The following is a 17002-nucleotide window of genomic DNA, read 5'->3' as shown; positions in this document are numbered from 1 at the left end:
CCTATTTCTACTGCTGTAAATCAAGAAGGCCGTGTATGCCTTCCTCACCTACATGGGACCAAATACAATAACAGCTCAAGCAGCAATCATAATAGTTAGCTACTCAAGCATTTACTCCGTTCACTGCTGCAGGGTTACATTCCTTACAGGTGGACTTGCTTCCTCATTTCTCACCACCCCATCTCCAGCAAACCTTACCAAAAAGGCAGGGAAGACATACTGAAAGAAACGACAGGAACAGACAACCAGAGCTCCAATACTTTTACGAAAGGCCTTACTACGTAGCTGTGGAAGGAAAGTACTCCTTTGGATGCTGTATGGTGAGACTGACTTGGTGCCAAGCCTGATTTGGTTTCTAGTACACAATGAAAGGTGACTTTCAATTGGAGCAATGAAGGTGCTTCTCTGGACACTAGAATATTCAGGTATGGAATAGAGAGACTACAGAGTTTCAAAATAAGACATCCAGCCCTGGCTTTAATTTCCTTAATTTAAAATGTTTTGTTGCTAGCAAAGGGACTGACACTGTTGTAGTTTCTGAAGGGAAGAATGCTTTAAAAAGAGACATGAGCGGTGTAGGGAAACCAAAGTTGCAGACAGTGCCAGCAAGGGGTGCTGCAGGGGCAGAGTGCAGGGGAGAGAGCAAAGGAGGCCACAGAGACAGGGAGGGGTTAATGGGCTGACTGGAGGTTTAGCTGGGAAGGCAAGAGGCATGCTTTAAACGAATGGTGTCCAGGAAAGGCTGTTAGGAGATTTACAGACATAAACCTCCTTTTGAAGATGAACTCAAAATAATTCTGAGTGAAAAGGGAAAATATACTGTAAAATATTTATTTAATAAAAATAGTTTTATAGTCTATACAGATTGAATAAAAAGTACAACGGATTATTTTCACTTCTTCATCAAAGTGCATACAGTACAGCCCACTGGGTTCTGCATTCTGCAAATATGGCCGCGTGGTAAAATGTGGATACAGTCTTGATTTAGACAGGTAAAGAAGGATCAGATGAGATGCCACAAACAGTGAACTGAATCTCAAAGAAATATTGCTTTGGTAATGTGAACAATTTGATTGTACCATAATACATGTTATTTTAAAAAAACAAAAGGACACTTCTCAATCACAATGTTTCTTCTTGTTTCTGGGCAACCAACTTCCTATAGAGCAACAAGGAACTGTAGGAGGAAAGAGACCAAAACGTAAGACTGGAGACTGCTACTCTGACCTTAGTTCTCCATCTCCTTAGTGTTCTTTCCCTAGCTGCAAAGGAAGACGTACGGCATGGCCTCTGTTACCCTCACTCCTCCCATGCATGTTTGCACTTTGGTCTTTCCAGTGCTGGAACTTAAGCCAGGGTCTTCTACACACTTGCCAAGCTCCAGTTTTGCAATCTCAGTATTGATAATACCCTGCAGCTATGTCCGTCTTAAAAAGGTCAACACTCTCGTTGAAAGCACCTACCTAGACATGTTATACAAGACAACAAAGTTGGCTTTGAAATAGTTTTCATGTCTCACAAATATTAGCATATAGAACGTCATTCTTTCAAGTAATGAGGAGATACTTTTAAGTATCTCTCAAGATGAGCTAACGGTAGGAACAAAGGCGGGCAGGTCTAAGGTCCAAAACGCAGGCATCAAGTCTATCCTACTGCCAAGCCCAGAACAATCATTAAGAAGAGGCTCAGTTTATAAAAAAGGCTGTGGAATAATCCAGTTCCGACTGATATCTTCTCGTCTTGGATAAGAAAGCCAAGACAATGAGAGGTATATGGGAATGATATTGTCTCAAAGGAAAAGAGCTCATTTTGTTTTGGAAATAAAAGGGTATGCAAATATAAAATGGGCTCCCTGTATCTCTAACCTATACATGACCTTTTCAGTTGCAATTAAGAGTCCTTCATACAAAAGTATTACAGACAAGCAAACCTAACCTGATTAGCCCCCCTCAGTTATCAGCAGGCTTTAAAATGTGCCTTTTGTAATGAAATGAGCTTCTCTGGGAAGCATACGAATAATGCAGAAATGTATTCTAAAGAATGTTTCCAAAAATATACAACGGTCAAAATGGGAAGAGGCACTAACACTCATACAGTGAACTTTTCAAATAAAATCAGACATAACACTCCTCAGAGGACAGAACGTTGAACCCGAGTAGATACTGCCAGTGAGGAACGATTTCCATCTGCAGACACACACACACACACACACACACACACACACACACACACACACACGCGCACACGTAACACTGAAACCAGAATGAGGCTGGCGGGGGCAAGTGCTGACAGAACGCGTCTGGCGAGGCTTGTACCGTCCTGTGGCTTCTGAAGCCCTGGTCCCACCAGGCCACAGGTCTGGGCGAGTGATGAGTGTGACTAGAAAGCATCGCACTCACACGCTAATCGGGGAAAGAGCAGACGTGCTGCTTGGTTATTCGGTTTTTCAAAATCAAGTTTTGTGGGTTTTTTTTTTTCTTGAATTAGAAAAAGTCATTCTTAAATTACTGTTCATAAGCAATCCAAGAAAAAAAAAAGCTTCAGGTCTGGCTTCTCCTAACAGTATTATCCTAACTCAAGACTGCAAGGTGTTAGTTGAGTAGCTGCTTTGAAGCCATGAAATATACATTCAGAAATAGTTATCTGAACCATAAGGAGTTTAAATACATCCAAGCAGTTGCGGTGCGGAATCCTTGCTTGGAAGCAGCAGCACTTCGGGGGCACGTTAGGACGTGGGGGCTTGGGGGCTGGAGCTGGGATCTTCTCGCTTTCTGCATTTCTTTATAATACTGACTATGCCATTAGCCAGGAAAACCACAGAGATGGCTGCGAAGTAACTGGCGTAAATCAGGAACTGCAAGAGAGAAAAGTAGTCATTCATGAAATTATCTGGAGATGGGTTGTACGTAAACATACTCTACACAAGGACTCCAGAGTGGATGGAGTCAGCCATTCCGGGGGCATTTGCACTACTGCTTTCTCCATGGGTCGTATGTCGAGAGTCATAAGACTTATCGACCTTAACGACTTTGTATTTGGATGAAGACTGGCTTTATAAAAAGGAGGAAGGGGACTTAAAGAGCTCTGAGGGACCACGAAGCAGGGCATCTAATACAGTACTTCAGGGCTATAGATTAAGAATGAGGGGCTGGAGAGACAGCTCTGCAGCTAAGAACATGGCTGTTCTTCCAGAGGGCCTGAGTTCAAGCCCCAACTCCTACATGGTAACCACAAGCATCTCTAACTCTAGTTCTAGGGGTCAAACTTCCCACGGTTGAGAAGGATCTTCAGGACCTCATCCAAAAGACAATGGTCCCAACCAACATTCTCCACAGAAAAGACCTAAGAATGGGGAGGTGAGGGAGGACACTTAGGTTGGATCTGTTCAGAATGTCTGAATTTGTTTTCACAAGACATGTCCCACTTCTGTCACCCTCATCAGGTAAACTACTTTTGGGAGCCGATGGAGACATCTCACCTGAGTGGTAATACATAAGCCAAGGCCCCTGGCATCCACAACAATCAGAGTGAGCAGAGTCTGCAATGCCAGGGCAATGAAGGTGTTCACGCCGAACACAAGGGCGTAACGTTCCATGCTGAGGTTCGCAGCAATCTGAAAACTTTCAAAAGAAAAACAGTGACTGGAGTACCCATACCTCCTTCTAAACTGTTACACATTTCTACTTTCAACATGAACATATCCCCTTCTCTTTACTGCTAACTCCCTTTCTGAAATGTGAAACATGGTTTGTTGCTGCATGACATATAAATCTTATGGGAACATAAGAAAACAGTGGGATAAAAATACAAGAGAACAAACAAATCCTCCCTAAATATTTCCTGGGGGGGAAGGGGGGAACGTACAATAACTACAATACGAAGCTTCAGCCCATTTGCCTCCTTTAAATAGAAATTTTAATATTTTTGGGTTGTAAAGAAATCCAAGTTTATCTTGCCCATAACTTTTCCTAATACTTCTGAGTTAAAATACATACGTTGCTATGGTGATGAGTACCATGTAGATGATTCTGAAGACAACATAGGATGCATAGCACACCCAGATGCTCTGCACAGTGTCCATGACATACACTGCAGCAGCAATCAGGAGAGAACACAGGAACAACGTCATTTCTCCCCAAGTTGACCAAGATAGCTTTATATAGCCAACTGCAAACACAGCACTAGCACCTACAAAACAAAAAAGGGCTCTAATCATTGACTATAGAAACTCTATTTCTATTTCAACACAATAAAAATGCAGCTCAGATTATTATGCATTAAGACCTTCAACGTGTAAATTAGGAAGCTCGAGAACACCGAGTTCCTTGAAACTTAAGCAGAGACATTTTGAACTTGATGGAATAGCATGTTGCCACCGAGGTGAGCCTGAATCAGCACATCCGGCAAGTAGACAGAAGAGGAGGACACAGGCCCAGGGTACTGCTGTGGAAATGTATTTGGCCTGAAGCACAGGCTACAGTCCCAGAAAATTACTGCATCTGATTTGGCAATATGGCTGGGTGAGTCATCTCTGCTTCAGACCGAGACACAATCAATCTAGTATATGCAAAATGGCTTCTCTTCCCTTGAGTGACGTGATGCCAGTGATGACAGCTATAATATGGGAGTGCTTTCTGGGTGCCAGCCACAATTAGTAAGTGCCTAGAGCTATTATGTAGAATCTTCCAACAATCTTATGAAGTAGGGCAACAAAGTAGAAAGGAACAGAATGTGTTATCAAGGACACAGGCTCTGAAGCCACCATGCCCGAGTTCTAATCTTTATTTTGCTACCTACCATTTATTGATTTTAGATAAATTATCAACATGTCCAAAGTTTCCAATTGTAAAATGACAACAATAATTGTAACTATCTCAGGAATTCTGAAATACAACTAATATACCTATTGTTTACAGACCAGTGTTCAGTACATAAACACTCAAGAGACATTAGCTACCATCATAAACTATAGTACACTGCTATTCAAAATCTCAATGAACACAGGCAAGTGGAACACGGATAAGAGAAGAAAACCATCTTGAAAATCAGTACCTTCCATTTCGAGAATGTGTCTGTTGGTCAAAGGTCCCTACCACTTGATTATATCCAAGTTTTTCCCTAGTAAAAAAAATCGGAGCTCCAAACAAGCCATTCCTTTGGGCTCTTTCAGAGCTCGGGGGAGGGAGAGAGCCTGATGCCTGCTGGCCTAACTACTTACCCAGCAAGGTTGAAACGGCCTCTACACCGCCATTGTAGATGTCAGCATTCTGAGAAGGCATCACCTTCTCCCACAATCCCTGCGCATAGTTCACCACTTGGAAATAGCCGCAGGTGGACAGGGCCCACCACACGGACCAGCAGAGCAGAGGGCGGGAGGAATAACACATCAGGAAGTCATTCCACAGGACTCTGAATACCCGCAGCCGGTCTGGCTTGGGCTCCTCCTGCACAGCAAACGGAAACAGAGCTGGAACACCGTGGTAGGGTTGCTGCAGACACCGCGCAAGCTCAGTTTTCTGAGATTTTTTTTTTTCCTTTGTAAAAACCAAGTGCTTATTTTACTCAAGCAGAACAACAGCACAGGTTAGCAAGGACAGACAGGAGCCCTGAAGCTACTCTGAGTTTTGGTCCTGGCTTCACTGTTTACATTTATACAACCTTAGGCAAATTATTAACTATTTACAGTAAAATATGCACACACACACACACACACACACACACACACGCACGCACGCACATTCATATCTATACTTATGAGCAATTATATCCTCTTGCGCTGACAGGAAAGATTATTTACAAACTCACAGATAACATTTACAGCAAAGGAACACATTTGTTTGCTCTCTGCGGTTGGGTTAGTGGCGACATCAGTACTGCCCACTGGGTATGAAATGCCCACTCTGTATGCTCATCTGAGACTTTTATACTACCCCATTTGTAATCAAAATATAGACACACCAATAAGGAAGTAAAGTCTGCAAAACTAATTAACTTGCCCTAGAAGTAGGAGAAGCAGAGTTTGGAGTCATTTTTTTTTTTCTTTCAAACATCACACAGCACTACTGAATACTACAGGAGAAACGTTAGCATGCACACTGGGGGTGCTTACTCAAAGGAAAACTGCCAGTCTGGAAGGCCTTTCAGCTTGAGAGGATTGTGAGGAAGGAATGACATGGCAATCTCTAGCTCAGAAAGAGGGTTCCTTTGAATTTTGTTTTATTTTACTTTGAGACACTTTGTGATGTAGCTCAGGCTGTCCTCGCCCTTGAAGTCTTTCAGCCTCAGTTTCCAGAATAAGGAATAGCATACCAGTGCCACTATACTAGATGACATTTTACTTTTTTTAATGCTAGGAGTTAAGCCTAGGGCCTCACACGTTTGGGCAGTGGTTTCCCATGGAGCCTAACGCTAGCCCTCCTGAAAGAAAAAAAAAAAAAATCACTGGCTTTGGTGTCCCCTCCCTCAATGTCAGTCCCCTTTGCTCTAAAGCAATAGGCTATCTCTAAAAAGAACTCAATACTTGAGGTAAGTCTAAGGCAAGTAGACCATTACTCTGAGTCCTGCTTAATTTCCTCTTGCTGAAAAGTCACGATAAACCACCCACCTAGCCATCTACTCTTAAATTAACATTGCAGCTGTGATTTAATGTGGTTATATGTTTTGCTAGCTTAAATGGCTCTGCAATCCTCAATATCTATATCCTGGCTTCCCTTCACGCTTTCTTCACGCTTTCTTTCACGCTTGACTGCTGTAGGAAAACAGCAGTCAATGTGGTGGCCAAAGCACTGCCCAGCCACCAGGGTATCAGCCGCAGAGCCTGGGATATCAGGAAACCAATGGAAGCTAATCTCTCCCACACTGTAGCTAACCTCACAGTCTGACAATGTAACTCAGTGAAAGCCTTTATGAGGTAAAGTGGGAAGTGAGTCTCATATTGTGTGTGAATGTTATCTGTGCAAGTATGTCTTTGCTACTGATCTTGGATGCCAATCTTACCTCGGTAAGAAGAGGAGAGATGAGACCCAGGCCCTCAGACTGCTCTATGCCCGGTTGGGAGATTACTTCTAGTGAAAATTGCCGTATGCTTTAACATGTGTTTTTATTGGGGTCTTTTGAGACATGGCCTCACAGTGTAACCCAGGTTGACAGAGAACCTGCCATTTTCCTGCTGCAGCCTTGGAGTGCTGTGACAATAGGTGTGTACCGCCACATCCAGTCCAAATACTGACATTTTGGCTACTGATAAATAATAAAGTTCACGTTGGTATAGAAGAGCTATTGAAACTGTAACTCAACGTGGCAATAAACTGTATTTAATAGGTAGTGGCTTGAATTTAAAAAGTTAATAAAACAGATAGAGTAAATATTGTCCTGTAAAGTTCTTGGTTTTGTTATACATATGCATACAAAAACTACACACACATTTGTATGCAGTGGCTGCTACGAACAAATGCCCTTTCCTTTATATTTCTTGAGTCCAACACCATAAAACCCCACTGTTCTATAATTTTAACTATAACTAATGTTCATATTTAAAGTATATACTTATATACTATTAGGTATATTCAGGTTTGCCAAAGCCACTGTAACACACTTGAAACCAACCAGAAGAGTCCATGTTTTCCCGACTATGTGAGATCTAGCAAATGAAGAGACCCAACCAGCCCTCTGCTAATGCCAGAATCCACATACTTAATCCCTGGTCCTTTTGACCAGAGATGGTGCCCTGAGTAGTCAGAGGTGTGTCCCATGATAGGCATACCCCTGTCTGTAGAGGAGGACTGAGGCTCCCTGAGATAGAATTTCAACTAGCTCCCCGGGCGAGGCTTTTATAGGCTGGGAAGAAACTACTAGGTTGATTTTAGATAGAATCAAGCTATTCATAGTAGTTCTGCATTTTCATTCAGTCTACAAAACCTATAATTCGGTTTGAGATTCCCTAATCAAGACAGGAATGCTAGTAGGCTTATGGCCAAGCAACATTTCAGGAAAACCCAAACTGCTTCATTGCAGCTGGAATGAATCTTGTCCTTGTCTCTCACACCCTATAACCTGACAGGCAAAACAAAACACACACACACACACACACACACACACACACACACACACCTTTATATTAAAAAAATAACCTAGGGAGTTAACTCATCTTCCTAGTTACAGAGAGTGGGGAGGCTGTTTTAAATGCTGGGCTCCTCTCTTCTAAGAAAGCTTTAAAATCACATCTTGAATTTGTCTGCTATCTTCTCTCTATCATTCATTCACTGCCCTTCTACAACAAACCAACAGAGCATCATTTGAAATAAATAACATGCATCCTTCCAGCCCAGAAAAGGAAAGTAATTCTGTATCTTTAAATACTCTGAGCTTCGGCTGGGCGGTGGTGGCGCATGCCTTTAATCCCAGCACTCGGGAGGCAGAGGCAGGCGGATTTCTGAGTTCGAGTCCAGCGTGGTCTACAAAGTGAGTGCCAGGACTGCCAGGGCTATACAGAGAAACCCTGTCTCGAAAAAAACCAAAAAACCAAACCAAAACAAAAAACCAACTCTGAGCTTTGAGTCAGAAGCTACAAGTAGACACAGATCACCAACTGAATCATTTCAAATGCTCACTAGCAAACACTGTCTGAGTGCTTCCTTTGTGTCTACCAAGCAGTAGGGATACAAAAATGGAGATGCAGCCCCAAGTCATTTCTGACATGACTCATAATGCTATGCCAGTGCTTTGAGGATCATGCATTCTAGGGGTGAATAAATTGATTATCCAATATATAAATCAGTTGCATCTTAATGAATGAGTGGCCCGGTGGAATGGGCTTGCCTGTCTGTTTCACTACCATTAGCCAACGCACAGAACAGCAACCGCAAACTTAAGGCTGAACTCACCGGTTCTTCCACCGGAGGCTCATCTAAATTTAGAGGGATTTTTGACTCAATGTCCTCCCATCCAGGAAGATGGTTAGCTGCTGGGGTATCAGTAACGATGCCACCATTTTGTACCTTGAGGCCGTTCACTCCATGACAGGAGGAAGGAATGTGGTGAAAGAAGAGGCTCTTCTGTGGCATAGGCAGAAACCAGGCCACAGCAAAAGCCACAGAAACGCAGGTGAGGGAGATGACGTTCAAGCTGAACAGTGACCAGCCCACCACGGAGACGAGGATCTGCCCTAGGACGGAGCCCACTGTAAAGCCCACCAAGGTGGCACTTCTACAGTAGCTTGTGACTTTCTGATACATGCCCAGGTCCACCACAGTGTAGATATAGGAGTAGTAGGCGATTTCGGTGGCTGTGGCGATGCCGTAGAAGAATTCCAAGAACTGAATGGCCAGCAGTCCCTGGGCATAGAGCAGCATGAACCATGTCACAATAAGGCTGAGTCCCTGCAGCAGGATGACAGGCTTGTACCGGAGGTAGTCTGTGGCAAGGAACACGGGAAATAGCAGCAGCAAGTAAGAGTATGTCCACACCGGATAAATTTCATTGTAGACCTGGTAGGAAGAGTGAAAGCTTGTTAGTGATCAACAGACCCGACAAGCCATAAGAATGTATTCCTACAAAACAGCCCAGCAACACTCCCTTATCCCTCGGAGAAACACTGGCAGTAAGTTCAGGTAACTTCTGGAGTAGCCGTCCCTATCCCCTCGGCATAATAAAATCCTTTCCCTACACCAAGGATCTTGTTCTGTGGCCCAGGCTGGACTCAAAAGCACACCGAAGATCAAACTAGTCTGGGACTGCGGAGCCTCCTGCCTCAGCCTTCCAAGTGCTTCGATTACGGGGATTTTCTATCTCACTCATCCCAGCACCTTGAAGGTTTCTGAGAGTTGGATCCAGCACTCACCTGTATAACTTAACAGGCAGCAGACTGTCTGGAAGACACAAGGACCAATACATGCTTTCGAAATTAAATCACTGTCAATTTATCTCTAAAATTTATTATTATTATCATCATTATCATTATTTCTATTAGATTTCATACATATGTACAAAGTATTTGGATGATATCTACTTCTACTCCCCCACTCCAACTCTTCATTATACTTTCTCCTCTCCCCAGACTCCTCCTTTTTCTATAACCCACAGTCGGACTAGTATTGCTTACATGCACATAGGTGTGGGTATCGGGTCATCCACTGAAGCATGGGCAATGTATTATGGGCCACCCCTTTAACAGTGTGTAGTGAGACTTCTCTGATGTGAAGCTTTGCTCTTTGTGGGGTGGAAGAAAGGAGTGTGTCTGTCTTATGCCTTGATGAAACAGCTCTTCCTGGGCAGTAGGACTGTGGGCAGCAGCTGTGGCTCTCTTACTTAGTGGTAACATGACCTAAAGTTTAAGTGTTTGGTGTTTTATTTTTCTTTTCCTAAATTAAAAAATAATTTATATAGTTGTACATATTTATGAGATACAGTGTATCTTGGTACATGTATACACTGTAATACCCAACTCAGGATATTTAGGTAATTTATCATCTCAAAAATTTATTATATCTTTATAATAGTTACACAGGAATCCTTGCTTTAGCTATTTTGATTTATATGACATAAGGTTAACTGGAACTTATTGCTATTTCTTTCTTATGCACAATTTAAAATTGAGATTCTGTAAACATAATTCTCAAGACGCATTTTAAATGAGAAAGATTGCATTTGGAATTTCAGTTCCATTACTTGTATAATTAAGAGCTGTTCCTCTGAACATTAAAAAAAAAATGTACTTGGGGTTGGACAGTTCAGTTTAATATAAACATGGGGACCTGAGCTGAGATCCCCAGTACTTGTGTAGAAAGCTGTTATATCAGCACTGGGGAGGAAGAGATGGGAGGGTTCCTAGGGCTTGCTGGCCAATTAGCTAACATAGGCAATCTGGTGAGCTACAGGTTCAGTGAGAGATTCTGTAACAGAAAAATAAAGGAGAATGGCTGAGGAAGACATCCTATGTTTACCTCAGGCTAACTGTATCATGCCCTCATTTCTGAAAGCATAAACATGCATTGCACACAAATTAAAAAGAAAAAGTATTTAGTGTACACACCCCAAAGAACCTCAGCATTCAGCAGCGCAGTGCCTGTTGAGCACCTGTTAGCTTCCTTCATGAATGAATGGCTGAAAGGAAACCCGGACTCACTGCCACTGCCCAGCATTGCAACAAAATCTCATGGCTAGCAGAGGCCAAGGTCAAGTCCAGATTGTGCCACATTCAATGAGTGCTGGAGAGCTGGAAGCAGGGGCTTGTGGGTAGGTAAGGTTTAGTCCCCCTTTGAATTCATCCTTATCATCAGCACAAGAGGACAAACCCTGCACTACAGGACTGTCTGATGCAAGGATTACATATATAACCACTTACTCACCTTTCCACAGCTCTGAAAACTAGAAGACTGAATCAGAAATGGCCCCTGGACTATACCAACTAGCACAGTTCCACCGGGAGCCTCATTTTCCTGGTAAGAGTGACCACTGAAAAGTTCCTTCTCTTACAGGGAGCTCAGTACCTAGCGATGCACTAAGGACTTACAGCAGTCAGTTTAGGGTGTTTCTGCCTTGTTGTTGCTCTGGGGCTTGGAGGGTGGAGGGTCCCAGCGATGCAGTTGTGACGACTGGTCTGGAACTTGCTATGTACCCCAGAGTAGCCTCAAAATCTGTATGACCATAGGAACTGTTGAAGGGCTCCAAATATAAGGAAATGGTGGAGAGGCGAATTGTTCTGATGTGTTCCCTGAATCCCATATGCATGTGCTGAAGTTGTCACAGTAACAAATGGATACATACAATTTATGTTACTAAAACATTTTAAGATATTCTCTATTACTTCCTTCAGCACCCCATCTTCTTACGTTCCAGAGTTTTGGCCAACTGTTCAGTCTAGTAAAACTTTGTTTAGACATGGAACTTTCAGCAGTAGCTATCCTTAATTAATTGCTAATGTTCCATTTCGTAAGTCCCATCCTTTATCAATTGAAAGGGCGTGGTGGTGCATGCCTGTAAACTGAAGCAGGAGGGCCATTAAGTAGTTCAAGGCCAGTTTGGTAACACAGGAAACATAATAAATAAATAAATAAATAAATAACCCTCATGAGGTTAGTGCTACACTAACACAAACCCACAATTTGGATAATGAAGATGAGGGAAAGTAATACTACCAGTAATACTACCATGTCAACTAAGTACGCCAAGGGATGGGGCAGGTGGAACACGGGAGACCAGAAGGGCTAGCTTCAACTCCCTCTAATTAAGTGATCCACGTTTATTCCTACAAGGAACAGCAATCAAGAAAAACAAAAACAGAAACCTCCTCTCCCACTATCAAAAAAACCATAGCAGCACATCTCCCACATACCATGCTGTGAACTTTACCTCAGCTATTTCCAGTTAATCCAAACAGTCCTAAGAAGTAACTGCTTTAACATCTCTATTTTACAAGAAGGAAACTTGGTGTTTGAGAATGCTGGATTATACAGTCAGGATTGGCAGAGAAATGATATTCCCAACCCAGCACACCAAAACATCTACTTTCTTCAATCACAAAACTGCTAGTGATTCCGAACGCCCTAAGTTTCCTTCTATCACTTGCAGAAGTTTTCCCATCTCTGTGGAAGGAGACCATGACAGGGACTCCTCAGAGACAGAGACCACATAGTCTGGAGAGGTAGGTCTCAAAAGACATTCTTTCAAAAAAATTTTGATAGAGAAGCCTTAACAGCAGAAAATCTTCCTTTAATAGATATTTGGCTCTTGAAGAACAGCTTCTCACAGGCAAAAACATACAAAGGGCACACATCCCCTTATTACCTTTCTGTTGGCTAGCTCTCATCCCAGGTAACATCCACCACGAGATCAAAGGGAATCGATCTGTTCTAGTCAAAGTGCCTTTCACAACTCTGGGCAGAACTTGTTTGTGTGCATTTTCTTCTGGGAGATATGCCACAGGAAAGTAAATTGTTCGGTTTTAACCCAATTCCCATTTTGACTGAAGAAAACCAGGTAAAGAGCTCTGTGACCCTACTTGATGCATACATATTTACATAGCACTACTTAATCTGTATTGAGATTAAAAAAGAATGAATGAATGAACCTTTAGTTCCAGGAGTTCTGAGCCAAGTAAGAAACATGTACACACACAGATTTAAAAAATGGAAACTGAAAACATGGTGGGTCCAGAAAGATAAGGAAGATAGAAAAAGAACCCACAGACAGACAGACAGACACACACACACACACACACACAGAGAAAGATTATTTCAAGCAGAGATCATACTTTTGAGTACCGGACCATACATAGGTGAGTTGGTGAATATGCTAGATTTAGGATTGTCGTATGAATGAAGCCTGGATGGACTAAAAGGGCAAAAGGAATCTCCAAGGTTCAGAGTGTCAAGCAGAATATGTGAAATGGGTTTACAAGTCAAAGAAAAGCAGTAAACATCAAAACCGAATGCTACCAAGAAAAGTTAAAACACTTTTCAGAGATAAAGAATTCTGTTGGCTACAGCAATAAACAATAGTAATCCCAGACAGGCTGAGGCAGGAAGATCATAAGTTTAGGAATACTCCGAGCAACTTTACAAGAACATCCCTAAAAATTGGTCAACAAGACTAGATAAGGCTCAGTGGTTAGAAACATCAACTACTCTTCCAGAGGACTGGGGCTCAGTTCTCAGCACCTATGCCAGTTGGTTCATATCCACCCATAACTCCAGCTACAGGGGTTCTGACATCCTTCCTCTTCTGGCCTTCACAGTCTCCCATACACACATGGCAAACACTTACACGGTCCTGCACATAACTACAAAATTAAAAAAAAAAAAAAAAACGTCTGGAAATGTAGCTCAGCAGTATAGCAAAAGGAGCCCTGGATTCAGTTCCTAACATAATAAGTAAATAGCTTTTATTAATGTTTGGCTTTTAATGATTGGGACACAGTCCAATTAGAACCTGCCTCAATCTTTTTTTTTTAAGATTTATTTATTTATTATATGTAAGTACACTGTAGTTGTCTTCAGACACTCCAGAAGAGGGAGTCAGATCTCATTACAGATGGCTGTGAGCCACCATGTGGTTGCTAGGATTTGAACTCTGGACCTTCGGAAGAGCAGTCGGGTGCTCTTACCCACTGAGCCATCTCACCAGCCCCCTGCCTCAATCTTAAAGTGGTAAAATTCTAGAATGGGAATGGAGAGGGGAAATTCTGCCCTTGAGTCTTAGGCACTCAGTACGATTTAAGATGACCCAGGTTGGCACTTCTGATGTCTTCAAGGGAAAAATATAAACTTCAGTACAAATGTCACTGACTATAACCTAGGATTTACTTTGCTTAAAAATCATTCAATGTTTTATTTAACTGTCCGTTGCTGAAAGCAAGTGCTCATTCGTGAAGGACAACAGTGGTTCTATTTCAGCTACTAGGTTTTTGTTTTGTTTTTAAATGTAGGATTCTCAACCTGGAAAGAAGGGCTACACTAGCATTTTAGCAAAGACTCCAAGATCCCACATCCCAGATCACTAGATTTCTCTTTAAATCCCCTTGCCTCGATTACTTGGCACTAAGAGAAGCATCCTTGCACTGTCGTACAATGAACAAGCATTTGCTGGGCCCAGCACTCTGCTATACTCCTATACCCCCTATGTGTAAGGCCTGCTGAGAGGGCAAGGCATGCCATACTGCAGTGCACAGCAGCTCTCGATCCAGGTCCCCTGACAAAACATATCAACTTTCAAGTATCAACACCGAGAACACGTTTCTCCTCACATGCTTCTGTCAGGCAAGGACATACACTGTGCAGATCGCACAGCAGTTTGCATGCAAACTTGCTTACTCTGCTCACATGCTGAGTCATGTCTGCCTCAGTGTCTATACCTCCAGTTCAGTGGTTGTCCTGGGTCTCCAAGATCACACTTTCTTATAACCACAGAGCAATTTTCTTCGTGGAAAAACCATTCTAAATCAGAAGGCTTTATCTTTCTACTGTTGGCTTTAACCAGTACCAAAATACACATGGATAATGAATAACTGTGAAGTGATCCATAAGATTAGGAAGCAGGGTGTAACTTTACGGCAGAAGTCAGCTGTACTTGCTAAATGTCAATGGATCCGGGATTCCACACTGACTCTCAATTCTTTCCCAGGTGACCTTGAATAAAGGCACACGGCAGCAACAAACTGGACTCTGAGTAATTATATCCTGCCAGTCTGAAATGGGTCTGGTAGTGTCACCTCTTGCTCTGACCTGGCATGCCGAGTTATTGAGTTAGTTGCTCCTCAGAAGTGATGACTGACAGGAAATGACAGGGAGGCTTAAATGGGAGTCATATTCTACAGCCACCTGGGCAGGAAAGCAGCTCGGTAAGGAAGGAAACGGGGTATAGGAAGAAGGTGGCAATTATCCAGCATCCACTCATCTGACGTAGGGAGATGACATCGGACCTGAGCTTTCACCCTTCTGGATACTCAAGAGAAGGGTCCTGGAGCAGCAGTCTCCATCTACATGCTCCTCTGACAAAACCAAGTGCCGGGATAATGAGCTTTAATCAGAGGAGTTAGGCACATTTCTGAAGTATACTATGCACTTCTGTGGTGCTGTGCGTAACAAGTTTGTATCTTGAATAAATGTCTGCGCAGGAGTTCTTGGTCATGGCTCATGTGCATCATAGCCCTCAAAAACACCTACCTGTACGGAGGACAAAACCTGTAGGTGAAGCAACAATTCACGATTCGAGAAAAGCTAAGTGCCAATTATATGACACCGTCTGTTTTCATCCCAGAGACGGACCTCAGAGGGAGCAGGAAATCTTTGGACACAGTCTCACCTAATCAAGCAAGCCAGATTCGGATGGCGTACTACTGTCCTGTATTGTCCTGTGATAGAGCGTATCTATCTTGTCAGGGGTAAACAAAGTCAAGGAGAGGAAGGAAAGGGGGACCCTCTCACAAAAACAAAGCCAAATAACATCCATCCATATATACATACAAACACTCATACGTACATATTCTACTGAAAGTCGAATTTACTGTTTTCTTTATCCACGCACTGTCCCCGGTCCCCAGCAGCTCCCACAGGACTTGTCCGGGCAGAACCGGGTTATCCACATACGGCCTGAAACATATATGCACGTGGGCTGCGGCCCATCTTGCTTAGTCTCGCACGGAACGTGCCAGAAAGGCAAAGAGTAAGGCCACTTTTCCAAGCGAGCAGAATATCTGCGTAGCCCGCTCCGGGGCTCCGCCGCCAGGCCCTCCGCAAACACCTGCCACGCTCGGCCTCCCCGCCTGCCGCTCCTGCATACCTGTCTCTCGGTCAAGTTCTTGTCGGGTCCCAGAAGGTAGGGCGTGAGGAACGGCTCCGACGGCCGGAGGTTTGCGAAGAAGCCGTAGGCGCAGAGCAGCGCGGTCGGCAGGAACCAGCACTCGCGAGGGACGCGGGCAGTACGCAGAAGCATCCTGGCCGCCGCCGCCGCCGCTCGTCGGGACACCCTGGCTGGCACGTCCATCCTGGGCGCGAGGGGCTGGACGCCGACACGGCCCCCTCCTCCTTCTCGGCCAACGGGAGGGCGCCCGAGCCGCGGGCCCGCGCGGGCACCTGTAAGCGTGCGCGACGCCGCCTCGCGCCAGGGTCAAGGTGCTTGGAGTCCCCGCCGCCCGCCGGCTGCCAAAGCTCGCTCACCCAACGCCCTTTCCCTAAGTCCGTCTCCCGGTCTGGCCCGCCACCCCGCCTGGCCCCGCCCCCACGCCCTTCTGGGCCCGCCCTCACGCCCCGCCCCGGCCGCCGAACGCCCTTTCCCTAGGTCCGCCTCCCGGTCTGGCCCGCCACCCGCCTGGCCCCGCCCACGCCCCGCCCAGCCACAGCGGACGCTCACGAGCCACGCCCCCGGGAACCTCCCCCTCGCCAATGCCTCCGGGCCGCAGCCAACCTCCCTGCTTCCCTATTGGCCAGTGGCTCAAAAGACAGAAAGGCCTCTGGGGCTGCTCGCCTGGGCTCTGTCGTGAGGGGTTCTGGGACATCGGACTTTTAGG

At 44.3% G+C, this 17002-nt stretch overlaps 1 protein-coding gene across 2 annotated transcripts; it reads right to left on the bottom strand.

Annotated features, from left to right (window-relative positions):
• Positions 1-815: 815 nt before the first annotated feature.
• Positions 816-16671, bottom strand: Slc19a2 (solute carrier family 19 member 2). Of its 2 annotated transcripts, none has more exons than XM_021166662.3 (6): positions 16276-16671; positions 8883-9485; positions 5219-5444; positions 3996-4188; positions 3479-3620; positions 816-2854 (listed from the first exon to the last, which is right to left on the bottom strand). In XM_021166662.3, the coding sequence occupies exons 1-6, from the start codon at positions 16477-16479 to the stop codon at positions 2726-2728; spliced, it is 1497 nt and encodes a 498-aa protein (XP_021022321.1). In that variant the 5' UTR covers positions 16480-16671; the 3' UTR covers positions 816-2725. The 2 variants fall into 2 exon arrangements, with proteins under 2 accessions (XP_021022321.1, XP_021022329.1); XM_021166670.3 differs by having other exon boundaries at positions 8997-9485.
• Positions 16672-17002: the final 331 nt, after the last annotated feature.

Source organism: Mus caroli, unplaced genomic scaffold, assembly GCF_978045245.1.
Source record: "Mus caroli unplaced genomic scaffold, Mus_caroli_1 scaffold_1, whole genome shotgun sequence".
NCBI lineage: Eukaryota > Metazoa > Chordata > Mammalia > Rodentia > Muridae > Mus > Mus caroli.
Note: the sequence above shows the minus strand (reverse complement) of the source record. Positions and strands in the feature narration are given on the sequence as shown.